The sequence below is a fragment of the Gossypium arboreum genome, chromosome 10, assembly GCF_025698485.1.
Source record: "Gossypium arboreum isolate Shixiya-1 chromosome 10, ASM2569848v2, whole genome shotgun sequence".
In the NCBI taxonomy this organism is placed as follows: Eukaryota; Viridiplantae; Streptophyta; class Magnoliopsida; order Malvales; family Malvaceae; genus Gossypium; species Gossypium arboreum.
In genome coordinates, this window is record NC_069079.1 from 100,219,755 (window position 1) to 100,240,222 (window position 20,468).

General features: G+C 31.6%; 1 protein-coding gene across 1 annotated transcript; it reads left to right on the plus strand.

Annotated features, from left to right (window-relative positions):
* Positions 1–9,819: 9,819 nt before the first annotated feature.
* On the plus strand, positions 9,820–17,629 carry LOC108460134 (pyruvate, phosphate dikinase 2). Its single transcript, XM_017759498.2, has 21 exons — positions 9,820–10,032; positions 10,110–10,458; positions 11,712–11,768; positions 12,023–12,256; positions 12,394–12,531; positions 12,829–12,991; positions 13,318–13,553; positions 13,674–13,802; positions 13,958–14,137; positions 14,400–14,537; positions 14,760–14,924; positions 15,017–15,178; positions 15,267–15,356; positions 15,541–15,679; positions 15,781–15,958; positions 16,175–16,304; positions 16,399–16,527; positions 16,620–16,757; positions 16,861–16,938; positions 17,049–17,140; positions 17,364–17,629. The coding sequence occupies exons 2-21, from the start codon at positions 10,132–10,134 to the stop codon at positions 17,404–17,406; spliced, it is 2,946 nt and encodes a 981-aa protein (XP_017614987.1). The 5' UTR covers positions 9,820–10,032; positions 10,110–10,131; the 3' UTR covers positions 17,407–17,629.
* Positions 17,630–20,468: the final 2,839 nt, after the last annotated feature.

The window sequence follows — 20,468 nt, forward strand, 5'->3', positions numbered from 1 at the left end:
GGCTTATGGAGTAATCACATGGGTGTGTAGAGTAGCCACACGGTCTGGCCTCTATCATAAGGCTGTGTGACCCTGTTTTAAAAATTTTTAGCTTTTCCCTGAATGTTCTATTTTACTTCGAATTGGTTCTTAAACTATTTTTAAGGCCTCGTAGGCTCGATTTAAGGTCTATGATTATTTGTTTTACTCCAATCTGATTATTTATGAATTTTTTAATTAAATTTGTTAAACTTGATATTATTTGTTACTATTTGTTTTGAATTATACGTTAATATTCTGTAACCCTAATTTGGTGATGGTTACGGGTTTTGGGTGTTACAATCAGATTGTGTAAGTGTTCTTGGTCAAATTTTTTGGTGTTTGAGTTGTTGATGAATAGAGTTATATTCTTTTCATATGGAGTAGATTTCTAATTTGCATAAGACTTTGTTAGGGAAAGTTCTCCAAAGTAACACTTTTTCCTCCAACGACTTAAGATCTGTGTAATTACAGTTCGGTTATCGATAAGTGTGTAGTTTGATTGGGGTTTTGCATTGAATTTTTTGATGTAGTTTTTGGTTTGAATGCTAGTTAGCAATTTGGTTAGATTATTTCATTCGAATAGTCAATTGAATGTCATTTTTCGGTTCCGAGATCATCTCTATTGCTTCTATGTCGAAATCGTATAAGGTGTGTAATGAAAACCTGAAGAATTAGTAAATAGTGAAAGTTGAAATTGGGGCTGTCGATGCCACACAGCTATGTACTAGGCCGTGTGTGACACATAGTCGTTTGAGACACTAACTTTGGTCACACGGGCGTGTGCTCAAACTATGTAAGGGACAGATTTTTTATTAGAGTCACATGGGTGTGTGACATGACCATGTGGGCCACAGGGAACAGCCATTTAGGCCGTGTGAATCCACACAAGAGTGTGGGCCAAAATTCTAAAATTTTCCCTAGGGCTATAAACATTGTTTGGATCGAACGAAGGCCTTCCGTAGGGCCCGTATGATATGGATTAAGTTATAAAACTCGAAATCTGGTGATATGTTAGTGTATAATTTGTTATCTGTACGTATGTCTGATATGACATAAGTTAAGTAGTATGATTTTTTAGCGTATAATGTGTTTTTTCTTGAGGATGTGTTTAAGGTATGTGATTTATTCAGGTATGACCCGTGTTTTGTTAATTTTGATGGTATGTTTATGTGTTACTTTGTTGGATGAGAACATGCAATATCTGAATATGTTGATTTGTCTGGTATTGATTCTGATGTATAACTATGCATGTGGTTTCATGGAAAAACTAATATGATTCATTGAGATTTGATAAATCTGTTCTGCAAGCATGGACTCCCATGCCTTTTGCTCTCTATTATCCTACGACAACATGTCCTACATGCTTGTCATTCTGATTCTGTTTATGCATGCCATGACACATTGTATGGGGTTTGGGATGATGTGAAAAGAGGAAGTTTCTAGTATTTTAATTATCTGCACTATCTAGTTGTTTATCCACAATTCCATCGGCAGCTTAGCTACAACATAGTGGCTTGACCGCAACATAGTAGCTTGACCACATACATTTGATCTGGCAATTTTAACTGTAATTCTGGTGGCACTATTTAAAATTATCTGTTGGTGTGATTTGGTTAGATAAGTTCTAGGGACTTCAATTTTGGTGTGTAGTGGAGTCGGGTAGGATGTTTTCTGAAAAATTTGCATTCTGATTTTCTAAAAAACACTACATTAGTATAATTATACATTCTCCGTTCTGTTTATATAATCGTTATGAAAATCTCTTTAATACTCCTATTTGTTTCATTCTAGTTATATGATCATTGTGAAATTATCTGCGTATCTCTGATTTTTATAATGTGTTTTGCTTGAAATCTGTTTGAGTTTAGTTATATGCTGAGCTTTACAGCTTACCCCTTTATTTATCTTTGTTTGTTAAGGTAACCCTTTAACTTAGGATTGGATGGCGTGCGAGAGCTTGGATAGCTTTCGCACTTAGTTTAATTATGGTGGTTTTTCGTAATTATTCTTTTTGGTCTTTTAGGTCTGTAATATGTTTCTAAACCGGTTTTGGGTTTCTGTTTAATTCATCATTAATTAATATTTTCTAACGCGATATTGCAAAATCCCTTAGTCGACAAAATGGACCTCGATTTTCAAAACTAAAACTCTGGAAAAGGTTTTCCGCTACAAATTAAGTAATTTCTTAAGTGTTTTCTGAAAGTGAACAAATAACTTTTTAATGACTATTTGCCAACATCGTATTTGCTAAATACATATTGAAATTAGTTTTTCAAATGAGTCGATGTAATTTCTCTAGATTTGGTCATAAATTTTAAGTTGGGTTTGGGGTGTTACAATTGGCTTTTAAAAATTTGTGAAAGTGAGAGAGAAGTGATAGAAAATTTTGACACAATAATTTAGAGTCTTTCGGCCCCAATTGCCTACTCCACTTCCTTATCTTTCCACTACTAAAGATTTTCCCAAATTCACTAATTTGATAACCTTTGAGGATAAGGTTTAACTTTACAAACTCCTTTAAGGTTTTTACCCAAACCTTAAGATACAAACCCTCTCAAAGACATACAAAGAAGCAAACAAATACATAATCCTTACAAGATCAAAGTGTTTGCAAATTAAACTCAATTACAATGAAGAACACTTGACCAAAAAGAATAGAAACAAAGCTCACAAGTGTATGAAAGAAAAGTATGGAAATATTGGCCACAAAGATTGTTTGATTGATCTTTTCCTTGAATATGTTTTCTTAGTTGTTGTGGGATCTTTGGAAAATGGTATATATACCCCCTAATTGATTTTCAACCATTGTGGTTGTTGGAGATATGAATAGAGCCGTCGGGGATGTGAAAACTAGTGCATTTAATTCACCTACAACAGTGAGTACCGACACTAGATAAAATGGTATCGGTAATTTTTGCATGAAATACAAAATTCAGTGACCGTTAGAGCTAAAATACCGATACCAGACAAATTTTATCAATACCATATGAAAGATATCGATATCAGATTGATTCTTAACTAAATTTGTGAAAAAACATAATGTCAATTTAGTATCATTTTCCAAAAGGGAATCGATATTTCAAAAAATATCGATACTTGGCCAAAAAGTATCGATACTTTTTTGCCTGGAGCTATTCTAACTTGTTTTAAAAACAATTTGACTAGTTAAAAAAATTCTTACTTGATTAAAATCATTTTAACTTGATTTTAAAGTTGATTCAAAAATTTTCTAAGAGTTCAAAGTAAAGATTAAAATTTTATCTTTTAGACTTCATTTGAAAAATCATTTTGTTAATTTTGTTCAATTTTAACTTTTATTTAAAACACTTGAATTTGTTATATCAAAACATATTATCAAATAAACCTTAGCTTAACATAAACCGTCCTAAGCCTCAAAACGTTACAAGCCTAAAAGACCTTTGGGACCCGAATAAGTCAACAACACAATAATTCGTGAATAGCTTGCATTTGTTTGAGTGAGCATGACCAATTCTTTTTAGATATCTACAAGTGATCTGCATAATTTATTTTTATGAATAACAGTTGTACATATGTTCATTTTCATTGGCTCTGCATTTATTGACATTTTAACTCAGTGAATAATTATGTTTGCATTTGGAATAAGCAAGTTAGCTAGATATCAGTCTTAAGTTGCATGTGAAGTAGTTCTCATATAAGTTTGATGTTTTACCGTTATGTGACTTAACTGCCTGATTTAGTCCAAAAGTCATCTTTTTTTTTTCATGTTTAGTGTGTTTCCTTGAGAACAAGTAAAGAATTAAAGGTGGCGGAGTTTGATCTGTCATAATTTGATATGTCAAATTAAGTTTTCCCGGTATGCTTAAGGAGCTTATTCTCAATCAAAGTAGCATCTTTTGCGTAGTTTTTTTTTTAAATATTATATTTTAAGTTAATAAGTGTAAATGTCTCATTTTTACTCATTTTGTATCCCAATTTGGCTAATAATGCCATTGAGGGGCCTAAGATGTGGTCGAGTGGTGTAAGGATGTGTTAGAGGTTGAAAATGAGCGAAAATGACACCAAAGGAAAGGGTATCTTGATATCTATACCTTCGAATTGCGATACCTCCAACAGGATGGAAGATTGGAGACCACCCTTCCATGGTATTGCGATATCCACCCCTAAGTTTGAAACTAATTGGGGTATCGTAATATCCTCTTTTGGGTATCATGACACCTACATCGTAAGGGGGAAAAAATGACAAAAGGGTAGTCTTTGTCCACCTGATCCACAAATCACTCAAGGCCTGTGTAGGGGTAATTTTAGCAACAAAATCTCATTAGCATTCAGCCTAAAACAACCAATTTTGGTTGAAGAGGAGAGACACACATATTACTTTAGTTTTTAGCTTTAGTTTCTTCAGGTTTTTTCTTAGTTTTTCTATTACTTTTCTAGAGTTTTTATTTTTTCTTCTTTTTTCTTAGTTTTAGGGTTTATTTTTCTGCACTTACTTACTGTTCTTAGTGTTCTTAGTTTTAGTTAAGTTAGTTATCACTGTAGTTTAGGTTTATTTGCACTTTCAATCTATGTACATTGGTTGTAGGATATTGCTAACTTTAGATTAATGTATTTCAGTTTCTTTTTCTTTAAATCAGCTAAAGTTTGTTCTTTTTATGTTTATTGTTTTGGATTTTCTTGTCAAATGCCTTTACTTTCATGTTTTTTAAATTTTCTTGCATAAAAATCCAAACTTTTATATTTTTCTTAAACTTTAACTTAATATTTTCTTTGCCTTTCATTCTCATGCTCATTCTCTTTATTTTCAACATGAGTAGCTAAACCTAAAAAAGGGTTGGTTGATAGAGATGTGGGTAAGTTGATTTTTTTGGACAAGGGATTAAATCGAATAGACCTAAAAACTTAGGAAATGATGCCTTTAAGGGAATACCTAGACAAGTGAGACCAAAAGGTAATCTTGTTGTGCACCAATTTATTAGTCCTAGATTAACCTATGAGATCGAGATATAAATTGGATTAATTAGTCTAAGTTGGTAAAATTGAGATCGATAGATAAAATGGAGCCACTCAGTAATTTAAGTGATTTAAGCCCCTCATTCGAGGACCGACGAACCACATTGAAATCAACCAACCACTGTTAGTCATTTATTAGTTAATCTCCTAGTTTAGTATTATTTACAATTTGGTCCCTATATTAGCATATTTAATTTTCTTGCAAAACTTTCTTGTTATGATTTGTCATATTATAAAATCATATCAGTAGTAACTTAGACTCTATAGTGTACGCTATTTATCACTCAATGTCCATCTCCTTTGGGTTCGATCCTTAGAATACTTTAGTGTTCCATTATAACACTACAAATATAAATGACATGTACGCTTGACGGGGAGAAAAATTGTTGCGGGTGTAATCTTTTGATTTTGCGACTCCTTTCACCCTAGACAGTGGTGAACTAGTAGATCTTAGGGGTCTCGTTGTCGCGACATCCACTGCTCGGTGTCGCGAGATCTCTAGAATTGGCCTCAATTTCTTCACTTCAACACCTTCATAGGCATCATAACCTTGGAGGCATAGTGTCACAAATTTGGCTTAGTGTCGCAACAATTTACCATCAGTATTGCGACTCCTACGATAGTAAGTTTCATTTTGATTTTGCGTTGAATTTTTGCATCCTCAAGGTGAAAGGAGTTGGTGTCGCAACACCTACTCTGAATTATGTTTTCCTCTTGGTTGGACCATTATCGTCTCCCTATGCCAACTCAGTCACATCGTTAGGTTGCCCATGGCACCGTTTGGCCAATTTGGGTCTCAAAAAGTAAAAAGCTAATAAAAATGTTTATTAATGATTAAAGCTAAGAATTGACAAAAACATTTAAAAGATACTTAAATTGCTTAAGAGCTCCTAGAGTGTTTTGCAGAGCCTAATTTGACGTATCAAATTACAACAGATGAAACTCCCCCACATTTAAGTCTTTGCTTGTCCTCAAGCAAACACCCAAAACACATACACATTATACGACCCTTAAACAATGGACAACTTTGACAATCGATTAACGAGTGTGTATAGTGTAACCAATTCTTCTACTACACAACTTAAGAATGATGCTTTGTAAATTCACAATTTTGAGAGCACCAAATTAGTTCACAAAGTTACAAAGTACATAGATAAAGAGGAAACCTTACAAAAACAAAATTCTTCACATTATTTCATCAAAATAAGATGCAGATATGATTTATCTATACACGAAGGAATCTAACTTATTCATTTTGCACAGAGTTTTACAAGTTTTGGATTTGTAAACAAATACATTAATGTCACATAAGGCTTTTTGGCTTGTAACATTCTGAGGCTTAAGATGTGTCAAAATGACGCATTTTGCGTGTTGTATAGTTAAATGAAACGGTGTGTATGGAAGGCATAGGTGTAGGCTTAACAGCTTGTGACCAATCCCGTAGTCGTTACTGGTTTCCTTCTTTAAGCAAGGTTTGAAGGTAGAAATAGTTATGGAAATTTAGTAAAGCATTATTTTGTTTCTTCTCTTCTCTCAATCTGTTTCCTTTTTCTCTTCCTTCTTCTTCTCTACTACTTTTTGTTTGTTAGTGCTTCTATATCACTATGGAAGAATTCCTCTCAAAATTGGTTAAAAAATTGGGTTGTTTTAAAGATGAACATAAAGAACAAAAAAGAAAGAGGGTGAAGAAAAAGAAAAAAAAGAATTGAACTTTATTTCTTAATTATGTTTTTAATTATTAATGATGATAATTAATTATGTTAGATTAAAGATATTTTAGTGTGAGATTTAAAGGTTTATTATTGATATTTATTTTTTTGCCTTTAAAATACAAAAATATAATTATTTTAGGTCTCCTAACTTGACCATTTATCTTCTTTTTTAACAAACAGTTTCACGTGGCAATTTACGATTGTACCATAGGTCTTGATAAGTCAAAATTAATACTGTTAGTCGAGGTACCACATTTATAAATGATGTTAAAATTCAAGTATCAAAATCAACTTTTAAAAGTTTAGGTACCACATTAGAATATTTGCTAAAATTTAAGTACCAAATATAATATTATGTCAAAAATATTATATATCTATATGTTCATCATGTTGTTTTTAAAAATTATTTTTAATATAACATTGTGGTCCAAAAAAAATATATATATATATATATATCGAGAAAGATCCTAACAATATAATTGATGCAATGCCACAAATAGAGAGATTTGCAGTTCCTCATACATGGGATGCCATGCTTTTTTATTCTCCAATGAATACGACGAAAGAAACGCCAAACACAACGAACTACACGCTTATGTTTTTACATATTTGGTACTTTAACTTTACAAAAAATATCATTTTAGTCTTTTATTTAATTTTTCATCCTTTTTATCCCTTGAACCTGCACTATTTATCAAATCATCCCAAATTCAAATATACATAGATTGCTATGTGGTTGCCATATCAGCAATTAATTAATTTTAAAATTAAATATTAATGAAAAATATAAAAAAATATTTTAAAATTTTTAAAAATTAATTATTTGTTAATGTGGCAGTCCACGTGTATGACACATCAACAAAGTTAACAAAAATTAACTTTTCTATTCATTTTAGGGTAATTTGACAAACAATGCAATTTTAATGGTTAAAAAAATAAAAAATTAAATGAATGGTCAAAATGAATTTTTTTGTAAAGTTAGAAAGTCGAAAAAATCATTATGCCTTTACTTATGATACTATTACCAGTTTTCTTTTACAGCTTTTGCAACCTCTCGTATTTTCTTTTCTAATTCAAAACAGGTTAACACAAATTTGGCTAACAAATTCTCAAGATATATTGAATTGAAAAATGAACATTTTGATTACTAAGATGTGTTTGATAAAGTAATTTGGATATTTTCACTGCATCGAAAAGAAAATTTTTAATGTGTTTTTGACAATTTTATTAAATTTTATTTAATAATTACTTTTCAAAAATACTGAATAAAGTAAGCAGAGAGTTACTTATATGTTAATGCAAAAATAATTATATTTGAAATAATTTATTTTTATTAAAATTTGAGATATTTAAGTTATTGATTTATTTTATCAATTGAGTCACTTGTATAGTGACAAAAACCTGTATTATTTTAAGTAATGCTTGACATCGAATCTAAGGTTTTAGCATTACACAACTCCTTCCCTCCTCCTTTATCCTTCATCATAAATATTGAGTACTTAATATTTAATTTTAAAATATAAACTTTATAATAGAAAAAAATCAATACTTATTTTTTAGTTTTTTTCAAATAACATTTAATATTAATATCGAATTCAAATATATCTGTACTTATATTAAGTCCTTAATTAAGTTGGTGTTATGAGTCAATCGAGCATTAATTAAGTTGTGGAATTACTAAAATACTCATTTATATACAAAGTAAGTTATATGATTATGAGGATTCTTTTATCTTTTATATTTTATAAATAAATAAAACCCAATAATAGTAAAATGTGAAACCCGTGATACAATGAATTTTAAATATTTAACTTTATCATTTCATCGAAAGCATAATTTGGTATTTGTATGAACTTTAAATAAATATATTTGTTACATAATTTTTTTATCACGTCATGGGTGTGTCATAATCTAATATTATTTTATTTATTTTGAACAAATTTATCATTAAGTCAACTTAAACCAAATGATCATATATTTGTTCAAAATTTGACTCAACTCATTAAATTCAAGTTTTAGGTTTAAACGTTGTGCATTTTTATAGATTTTATATAAAATATGAAAATAATATAAATACTTCATAATTGAGTTGAGATCCAATTAATAAGTAATATCAACTAGGCGGACCTTTAAATCTATTTATTTTTATATACTATTATTAAAAGTTTGATTAAGTTGATGTCATTCATCAACTAAGTCTCATTTCGATCGTGAAATTATCAAAAGTTCATTTTTTATAAACTAACAAATATTATTTTGATAGTATTTATATATTTTTATATTTTGATAAATTTAAAAAATGCATTTAAATCCAAGACATCCTAATTTTATTATTTTAACCAAAGTCACATTTGATTTTTATATCAATTTTTATAAATATGTTACTCCAATTATTTTTAGTTATATAATATAATATAAAATTTTGATACCCAAATTTGAGACTTTTTTCTAATGTGGTATATGTATTATTATTTTTATCTAATCTAGTATTTGTATTTGATAAAAGTTATATATTTTGTATCCAAAGACAACAATGTTAACTTTATAGTATTTAATTTCAGTTTTAGAATTTATAAATGAAAATTAATTACTAATATTATTAACACTAAAAAATTAACATTATTACGTTCAAATACTAAAATATATAACTATTATCAAATATATGTACTACATTGAACCAAAAAATTAAACTAGCATCGTGTCAAACTTAGATATAAAATTATGTATTAAGGTTATAATATAATATAATATAATATAATATAAAATGATAATTCAAATTGATAATGAAATTATTTTTTCCTTTTTGGTTGGATGGGATTTTATTAATTTGTGTGCCATGAACATTGAAATTCTTTAAAAAAAAAGAGGAAAATGACTTGTAATTTTGTAATGGAGCACAAAATAAATAAATACTATTTTTACAAAAAAAAAAATAGTTCAACATAAGCAACCAATAGCTGGGCGCCACTTCAACGACCATGGTCCACCTGTTGAAAAATGATTCAAGGGAGGGCATTTAAGGTAATTCAAACAATTTAAAGTTCCGTTAGCCCCATGTCTTAGCGCTGTAACCGTAATCCCATCCACTCATGTCATTCATCAAACCCTTTTTTTTCTTTTTCAATAATTCCAATTTTTTTTCTCACATAAAAATGAATAAATTATCGCAACAAAAATAAAAATAAAATAAAATCCTATAACACAACAACCGCCATTTTCTTTTCTCCATCATCACTTCACTCCATTTCTCAGCCTCGAAGCTTCAAAAAGAAAAAAAATCAATAACTGCCACTTTTCCCAAGCTCAGGTACTTCTTTTTTCATTTGATTATAATTGGTTTATTTTTCTTAATTTTAAAGTACTTTTTCTTTGTTGATTAAGCAGGTTGTTTGAAAAAACAAAAGAAATGTCATCAGCAGCGATGAAAGGAATAGTTATAAGACCAACACCAGATGTATATAAGCAGAGGCTATGGGAAGGAAGCTATTTGGATGGAAATCATAGACTTGATGTTTTTAAAGTTAAAAAACGTTCATTTTTGGGGGTGATGAAGCCAAGTTTTGGCAGTGTGGGAGTAATTACCAGTCGTCATATGATGCAAGAATGTTATTGTGGTTGTTGTTTGTTCCATGGGAATGGAAAGAACATGTGGAGTTCAAGACAGAGGCGGCTCGACACTCGGGCTGAAGCCATACTTTCCCCTCTCTCTGATCCAACACCAACCATGAAAAAGGTCTACCTTTTATATTTGTTTTTCAGTGATCAGAGTCCATAGAAATTCATTTCTGCCCGATCCTTCTGTTCTCGTATTACAGTTATATTTAAGGCATAATTTCGTATAAATTTTAAGTAACTGAATAATTTGTTGATAAAAATATCATAAAATCCCTTATATTAAGAATTAAATTACATTTTGTCCCTTTCACTAATTCTTTGTATGTTAGATAAAGGAGTAAACAACTTTTTTTATTGAAAATTTTATTTATTTCTACTATTGAAAACTTGACATGCCATGTGAACCTTGTATTGATAAAAAAATCTATTTTAGCAATAGAAATAAATAAAATTTTTATTTTTGATCTAATATACATAGATTAATTTTTAATCTTTTAGTAAAGTGAAAAAATACAATCTAACTTTTAGCATAATAACTTCCATAACAGTTTTATGGTAATCTAAGTTTTCAAAACTTTTATGGTTTCAAATTGTCATATTGTATTATATTTCAATTATTTTCTCCTTTCATATTCACATGTGTCTAAATTAGGAGTTTGGGGTCATGATTGGGTTAACAAACTTGAGGTATGTTAATTAGTGAACTAGTTTGGTTCTTGGTCTATCTCTTTACAAACTTCAATGTTTTGGGTTGGATTCTTGGATTGAACTATCAATAGGCCCATTATATATCCAAAGCAGAGGTTTTGGTGTTTGGGTTAACATGATCCCATGGGCAATTCATGTATTCTTGTGGCGTTTATATATATAGTCATGTTTAAGTTATTTTATATTTATATAATATTTTACATGTTAGTATATTTATATAGTATTCATGCTTTTTCTATGTCATGTCATGTTTTCTTTCATGCATACTATGTGACTGGATTATCTTGCAATTTACAATATCATAATGTGGTTTAGATTTATTTAATATTCTTCATGATTTGGTAGCATGATCTATGCGTTAATCATAAAACTGAAAAATATTATAATAGACTAATTGATGAATTTATAGACTTGATACTTAAAACTAGGAAGTAAATGGTTGGTAGCATGGTCTTTTTGTTTAAGCTGTTGCTTGCTGTCTCCTGGGGTCCTTCAACATCACAATGCCTTTTAAATGTTGTTAATTCCATGAAAACCAGAAGTTGGATTCCTGCAACTTTGCTCGTTACAATGGCTTATGTTACATATATACTCGTATTTGACACTCATCTTGAGTCCCATAAAGACTCGCAGCTTGTTTTGACTTCTTACTTAACTTCACAGAGAGTATTTACATTTGGCAAAGGAAGGAGTGAAGGCCATAAGGGCATGAAGTCTCTGGTAAGAATTCTATTTCGTAGTTCTATACAACAAAATCCTGGCATGCCATGGCACTGAAATTTTAAAGCTAGAATAGAGCTTAAAATTGGCAATAGCTCACATTTGGAACACTGTTTTGGTTTAGCATGGCTAATGTTCAATAAAATTTTACAGTGGATTCAAATTCAAGTCTCTTTAGTTTTTTCAATGCGTTATTATGAATGGCTTGCAAGTTTTTAGACAGGTTAATGAATGGGTTTTTGTTGTTTATCTAGTTGGGTGGAAAAGGGGCAAACTTGGCAGAGATGTCCAGCATTGGGCTATCAGTTCCACCGGGAATTACCATATCAACAGAAGCATGCCAGGAGTATCAGCAGAATGGGAGAAAGCTACCAGAAGACTTGTGGGAGGAGATATTGGAAGGGTTGAAGAGCGTGGAAGAGGACATGGGTGCCACCCTTGGTGACCCTGCCAAGCCACTGCTCCTCTCAGTTCGTTCCGGTGCCGCGGTAAGGGATTCAGAAGCTTAATTTATGCAATGATCCGATTGGTTCTGGAAGGCTTATTTCTAATTGTGGGCAATGAACATTAATCATATAGGCCATTATGCTTGCTTGTACACTGATATTTTGTTCCATATGTCTAGATTTCAATGCCTGGTATGATGGACACTGTCCTTAACCTTGGACTGAATGATGAAGTGGTTGCTGGTTTGGCTGCAAAAAGTGGCGACCGTTTTGCTTATGACTCTTACCGGCGTTTCCTTGATATGTTTGGAGATGTTGTAAGTGATTCTTCTTCATGAATTTGATACTTGGAATCATTACATAAGCATATGTGAATTACGTGCGTTGAGAGCAGAGTTTCTAGTTCAATGTGTTTGACACAATTTAGGTTGTTGCCCCAAACTCAATGAAATAATTTGTCTGAATAGAATAAAATCCAGCAACTCATTCAACTTCCAGAAATCTTTTCTTTAAACTATTTGTGATAGTTTCCTCTCATTGCAATATGGCATGATCTTGTCATCTCTATTTATTGTTCCAAGTTTTGTCAAAACTACTTTTATTGGTAATTTTAGGTGATGGGTATCCCGCACTCATTGTTTGAGGAAAGGTTAGAGACAATGAAGGAAGCAAAAGGAGCTAAACTCGACACCGATTTAACCGCATCTGATCTCAAAGAACTCGTCGAACTGTACAAGAATGTTTACTTAGAAGCCAAGGGTGAAAGTTTTCCTTCAGGTAGAGGAATGCAACACTCCCATTTTTCCACTGCACAAACCTTTATTGTAATTTTGTTATACCCAAGCTATGTTATTCCAACTCATCATTTTCCTTATAGTAACTATGTTCAACACAGTGTCCGACGCACGTCCAGACCCTCCATATATATGGGAAAACTTAGGAGAAATTGAACATGCCTGTCTCCGAACTCACACTCGAATCTAAACAACTTAATACACAGAGTGTGGAGTTCACATTGGCATTCTGGAAAACTAAGTTCCCAAATTTTGTATGTGATTGAGAAACTTGAAACTGATCAAACTTTGATGCATATTTATTTGCAGATCCAAAGAAGCAGTTGTTCTTGTCTATTAAGGCAGTTTTTGATTCCTGGGACAGCCCAAGGGCCAATAAGTATAGAAACATCAATCAGATAACTGGTTTAAAGGGAACAGCAGTAAACATTCAAACAATGGTGTTTGGTAACATGGGAAATACTTCGGGGACTGGGGTTTTATTCACTAGAAATCCAAGCACTGGTGAAAATAAGCTGTATGGGGAATTCCTCGTAAACGCTCAGGTTGTAAACATGTATAAAATTTTCTCTCTCTGCAGAACTTCATTTTTAACCATATTCGTATAATTAGTATTAGACTTTTTTGATAAATCATGAATGTAACTAATGGATCACTCAGAACAGGGTGAGGATGTTGTTGCTGGAATTAGAACACCGGAAGATCTGGACACCATGAAAAGCTACATGCCTGAAGCATACAAAGAGCTTGTTGAGAACTGTGAGATTCTTGAGCGACATTACAAAGATATGATGGTATAAGTTTTCACTTTCACATTAGATATACCCTCATTCATGTTTCTATATTAAGAACTTTCTTGGTTTTCAGTTGTTCCAGCTTTTGTGATCACTTTTGAACCTATTATAGAAGAATCAGTTCTTGGAACTTACCCCTTTTTTCCTAAATGCAGGACATAGAATTCACAGTTCAAGAAAATAGATTATGGATGCTGCAATGTCGATCTGGAAAGCGTACTGGTAAAGGTGCAATAAAGATTGCTGTAGACATGGTTAATGAAGGGCTTGTTGATAAACGTGCTGCAGTTAAGATGGTGGAACCACAACATCTAGACCAACTTCTTCATCCACAGGTATGCATACCGTAGAAGTAAATATAATTGAAAAATCTGCTTAGTCTTTTTATATATATATTGAAAACAATCTTGAAGTACGGATCCAAAGGCATATAGAACGTTCTTCACTTTGGCATTGATAAACTCCCGTAGGAGACTATAGAAACTTATGGATGTAGTAATATGCATTCACCCAATTATTATGTATCGTTTTCAATATGTTTTAGTTATTTGACAAATACTAAGATGAAAAGGTTAACATTATGTTTTGTCTAATTAGTTTGAGAACCCATCTGCTTACAAAGACAATGTGGTCACCACGGGCTTACCTGCTTCTCCTGGAGCAGCAGTTGGGCAGATCGTGTTCACGGCAGATGATGCTGAAGAGTGGCATGCCCAAGGAAAGAGTGTTATCTTGGTATGCCCATCTTTATGTACATTTATAACATTTTTCTGCTCATTCTGCTATAAGCACTAAAAATATATGAGACCTGTTTAGAGGGCCAAGCCATTTAGATGTTTAAGCTACCGAAATCTTCCATGTTTTAATACACTATCAGTGATAAAGCTATGTAATATGTAGCTATTTTGCTTTCTCTATAATCAATGGAACTGAACTCATGATTTTACATGCTTATAGGTAAGGACTGAAACCAGTCCAGAGGATGTAGGAGGTATGCATGCGGCTGCAGGGATTTTGACAGCTAGGGGTGGAATGACATCTCATGCAGCTGTTGTAGCACGTGGATGGGGAAAGTGTTGCGTTTCTGGATGTTCAGATATTATTATGAATGATGCTGAGAAGGTAATTATATTCTTCTACTTCCTCTAAATTGCTTTTTTTTTTTTTTTCATGAAATGGTATCCCCTATACATGTTACTATATCTACAATGCAGGTTCTCGTAGTTGGAGACGTAGTAATCCAAGAAGGAGAATGGCTTTCACTCAATGGCTCTACTGGTGAAGTGATTCTCGGGAAACAACCACTTTCTCCTCCAGCATTAAGTGGTGATCTAGAAACCTTCATGTCTTGGGCTGATCAAGTTAGGCGCCTCAAGGTTCTATATGTCCTTTAGCTGGTTGAGGATTTGTGTTATATATTTCAAAGGTCTCTTGACTGATTCAGCCTTAAAATTTTTCTGAAAGGTAATGGCAAATGCTGACACACCTGAAGATGCACTAACAGCCAGAAATAATGGTGCTCAAGGGATCGGCCTTTGCAGGACAGAACACATGGTAACTTTTCTTTCATCATATGATGTGAGATTTGTCTTTCATTACCTCTTTGACTTTGCAAATCATTTAATCGTCCACAACATAAATAAAAATTCCATACTAATTGATGATTCGTTGTATGGTACAAAGGACTCCATGAGTTCATTTTCAGTTCTAAGGACTCTTGTCTTCAAATCCTTTTCAGTTCTTTGCTTCAGATGAGAGAATAAAAGCTGTCAGAAAGATGATAATGGCAGTAACACCTGAACAAAGGAAAGCAGCTCTTGACCTCTTACTTCCTTATCAGAGATCAGATTTCGAGGGAATTTTCCGAGCAATGGATGGTACTTTCGTGATCTTCTTTACATGCTTAGTAGCAACCTGCTTGGAATTTTATTGGTGTTTTCTATTTGCCTGGCCTAATGTAAATTTCATTTAATTTCAGGCCTTCCTGTAACAATCCGATTGTTAGATCCTCCACTTCATGAGTTTCTTCCAGAGGGAGACTTAGAACAGATTGTAGGTGAATTAACTTCAGAGACTGGCACAACTGAAGATGAAGTTTTCTCAAGAATTGAAAAGTTATCAGAAGTGAATCCCATGCTTGGTTTCCGTGGCTGCAGGTTAATATTCCTTTTCAACAACTTAATCATTTAAAAAGTGATGGACCCTATGCTTATAGTTCGATTATGACAACACATATTGTTTCATAACGATAGGTTCTGAAATATTTAGATACCTCCAGATGGAGCTTAGGTTGAACTTGGATATATGCATACATATATATACATGAACCATTTTCATCATCTTCAATATGGATTTTTATCTTCTGCCAACAGGCTGGGAATATCGTATCCTGAACTAACTGAGATGCAGACCCGTGCCATCTTTCAAGCTGCTGTCTCAATGAGCAACCAAGGGGTTAAAGTTCTTCCTGAGATAATGGTTCCCCTTGTTGGAACCCCCCAGGCACGAGCCTCTAATTTCTTTCTTTTTGATGTTTTCCATATCTTCAATACTTTTGTTTTAATCATTTCAGAAAATTGACAATTTAAAGTTGCAGGAACTTGGTCATCAAGTCAGTTTAATACGGAGTACTGCAAAGAAAGTATTCTCTGAGATGGGTTCTTCCTTAAGCTACAAGGTGGGAACAATGATTGAAATACCCAGAGCTGCCCTAGTTGCTGATGAGGTATGCTAAGCAAAGTATCTCCGCATATCTGCCTTTGTTCCTGTATGAATCATGATGACTATGACTGATATTTAGACATTTGATGATGGCAGATTGCAAAGGAAGCAGAATTCTTCTCCTTTGGGACTAACGATCTTACACAAATGACATTTGGGTATAGTCGAGATGATGTTGGCAAATTTCTCCCCATATACTTGTCCAAAGGCATTCTACAAAATGACCCATTTGAGGTTTGTCAGCAGTTTTTCAGTGTTCATAAGTTTTGCGAGGAAAGAAATATGGAAATTACAAAATCAAAGAAGATTTCATAATAGTAATCGAATCCTTTGCCAGGTACTTGATCAGAAAGGTGTAGGCCAACTCATCAAAATGGCCACCGAAAAGGGTCGCCAAGCTAGGCCTAGTTTGAAGGCAAGTAATTGCATTTTAGTAGGCATAGTGTATGCATGTATATCATCACAATTTCATGGCTATGGGTGGAATTCTTATGCTTGACTACAACATGTGATGATGATGAACAGGTTGGAATTTGTGGAGAGCATGGAGGGGAACCTTCTTCTGTAGCATTCTTTGCAGAAGCTGGATTGGACTACGTTTCATGTTCGCCATTCAGGTTAGATAGCTTCTTATTATGTACATTTTCTTATTACAAAACAGATGCTAGAATTTAAACTCGAAACTCATTCGATGCCCTAGGGTGGGTGCATGAACTAACCAAACTAAGATCCAGCGAGGAACCATGAATCTCATATTGGTTCCTCAAATTTAAATGCAAAAAGTTATATATGGATCGTGACATTAGCTGGATCAAATTCCTTATTAAATTGCCTTTACAGGGTTCCAATTGCAAGGCTAGCAGCAGCTCAAGTTGCTATCTGAAAGGAATCTACTCCATTTGCTTCTGTAACTTATGTGCTCTTTGTAAAATGTGAATAAATTTCATACAAAATACCTTATAGAATAACCAGAATGCTGTCATATATAAAGCCTACAAAGGAAAAACAACCATCAACATTGATTATACAAAGTGTAAATATTGAATAAGGACAAGCTCTTCATATATGGTGAAGATAGAGTTTGAGACTTCGATTATTCCAGAAAATCCTCATACTGCAAGGCCATTTCTTCTAGCTCTTGTATGTAACTTTGCTCAATATTGCCCCTCCACCACACATATTTGACTTAATCAACACGAAATAAACATAAAACGGATCATGCATGCAAGAGATGATATTTAACGTGCTTTGGCCTTGATTGCTTAGATCCATGGATGAGAGAAATTCATTATAAACATATATAACTTTCGAAGAGTTCAAAAATACTATAATCAAACACTTTAACCCCGAGTGTTCAAAACAAAATAACCAAAGTACAGGTTAAATACATAAGTTGGAAGTATCCTATACAAATAATTTCCTGATTCCTTAGTTACTCATGAAAAGGTTTTGTATCTTTTACTCAATTTGTATGGATTCCGATTTCTGAAACACTATAGTAACATTTGAAATTTAGATTATAATTGAACTTTTAGATTTTCAAATTTAAAATCTATAGCATACTAATAATATTAATTAATGAGATTTAGATAACAATTTTAATAAAGTTAGAAAATGTAATTTTATTTATTAAAAATTATTTTATTTAGAAAAATATGATTAAATATATTTATAAATTAAATATTTTATTGATATAATATTTTAACTAAAATTTGTTGTTATGAATAAAAATTTGTTATAGAAAATAAAAATAAAATATAAAAATTGATTTTATACCAAATTGATTGTTATAATGAAATGTTATAAAAATAGCTCTTATGAATGTAATAATTGCCAACATAATAAAAGTATATTCATTCAAACGGGTATGAAAAACAGTTAGTACCAAGGTGAAGATACTAGCTTTTGTAGGCTATTTAATGAGTTCGTTGCAGTAAAAGCATTATAGAGGTCTTTATATGAAGAGTTGGATTGTATTTTGTCCCTTCACTAAAAAAATGGACAAGTTAGTCATTATACATTAGGCTAAAGAGTAAATTAGTCCTTCTGTTAAAAATTGCATTCATTTTAACTGTTAAAAATTAATCCCTAAATGACATAATGAGATACACTAATATGCCACGTGTAACAGTCTAGTTATTCTGCCAACAATGTCAATTTTTAACAGTAGATTTAGATGAAGTTTTTATTAGAAATGACTAATTTGCTCTTTAATCTAACGTACAAGGACTAATTTGCCCATTTTTTAATAAAGGTGCAAAATGAAATTTGACTCCTAGTATAGGGGTCTCATAGTACTTTTACCACTTTGTTGCCTTTAATATTAAAAAAAAATCATATAATTTTATGAGATAATTGCGCAAAACATCCTTTAACTATGGCCCTCATTTTTAATTGGTATCTAAATTTTAAACTATTCTAATTATATCATCAAAAGATCGAGGTTATATCAATTATGTCCTTACATTATTAAAAATCATTAATATAAAAAAAATGAATATTGCAAAAATGAATGTTTTAAAATCTTGTTTCGAGGTCTTCAAAGCTTTTATAGAAGTTTTATTGTTCAATTCTTTTCCAGTTTCACTTTACTTTTAAAAGTTATACGACAATATTCTATTTATTTAAAGTTTTCATGTTAAAGTTAGCTATATAAGATTTGACATGCCATTTAACGATTAAATTAATAATTTTAATAACAAAAGGACTTGATTCATTGAACATCGTTTGGAAATGTAATTAGAATGTTTTAAAGTTTAAAACTAATTTAAAATTAGGGTTATAGTTGAGAAATGTCTAGTACAATTAACTTTAATTTTATCTCTATGTATTTTTAAATTCTATGAATAAATCAAGATATTTTTTAGAAAAAGTAAAAATGTTATAAATAAAAAGACAAAAAGTAAATAACAAAGAAAATAGGAGAGAGAAAAGAGACTATATTTTATTGATCAATCGGAATATTTATAAAGCTTCTCCAAAGTCTCTATTTATAGGCATAAAAGTATAAATGAAGTAAAGATATACTTCTAATCACTATTAGAATTTAAAGTACATCAAAACTTATCTTGACCTTGATGGAAATCCATTTAATAAGATATTCATTACACTCTCCTTGGATGTCTATTGATAGATAATGTGCCTCGTTGAAACCTTACTAAGATAAAAACTCTATGGGAAAAAAGTCTTAGTGAAAAAAAGAGAGTACACATGTCTATAATACACATAATATGCTGTCTCATTAAAAATCTCACCAAGAAAACCCAATGGGACAAAACCTCGGTTAAGGAAAAAAGAGTACAACGCGTATTTACTCTCCCTAGTGAAAACATCACATACTTTCTCATGTTCTACATATTCAATCTCGAAAAATTTGGGGGAAATATATTTTGATCTCTTCAGGAGTTTCAATAATAATCATAACAAATTTTAATCATGATTCTTCTAGAAAAACACAAATAGGTATTTTGGATCGTTTTATAGTCCTCCTTCAACTACTATCCACTAAGTCAAATTTATTGCATATGTTCAAATTATTTCAATTCATATAAATGAACAATATCTCAATAATTTTAATATGCTTCTGACATTCTAAATCCTTCAAGGATTTATATAAATTTTACATTATATAGTGATTCATAAAAGGTTGCATCAACAACAATCCACCACAAAAGAATATCATATCTTTTCATAATCAATATCAGGGCTTAGCTAAAAACTTCATATTTTTATTCCGCTTTTATAAAACTACTTCATTTTACCCTCACTGGCTTTATACCTTTATATATTTGGACTACTGATCCAAAAACTCCACGAATTTATTTACACTTAAGTTTCGTCTTTCTATTTTGACCAATTTATTCCATATCTATATTTCTCAATAAATTTATTCAAGATCATCCTTTTATTTCATTATTTCAACAATAATATTACATGCAAAACCAT

Bases quoted from the DNA above. Each gene is read 5' to 3' on its own strand.
- LOC108460134 (XM_017759498.2), top strand. From the start codon at position 10,132: ATGTCATCAGCAGCGATGAAAGGAATAGTTATAAGACCAACACCAGAT. The intron at 14,138-14,399 runs GTATGCATACCG...TTGTCTAATTAG, and splicing joins ACCAACTTCTTCATCCACAG to TTTGAGAACCCATCTGCTTA. The intron at 16,939-17,048 runs GCAAGTAATTGC...GATGATGAACAG, and splicing joins AAGCTAGGCCTAGTTTGAAG to GTTGGAATTTGTGGAGAGCA.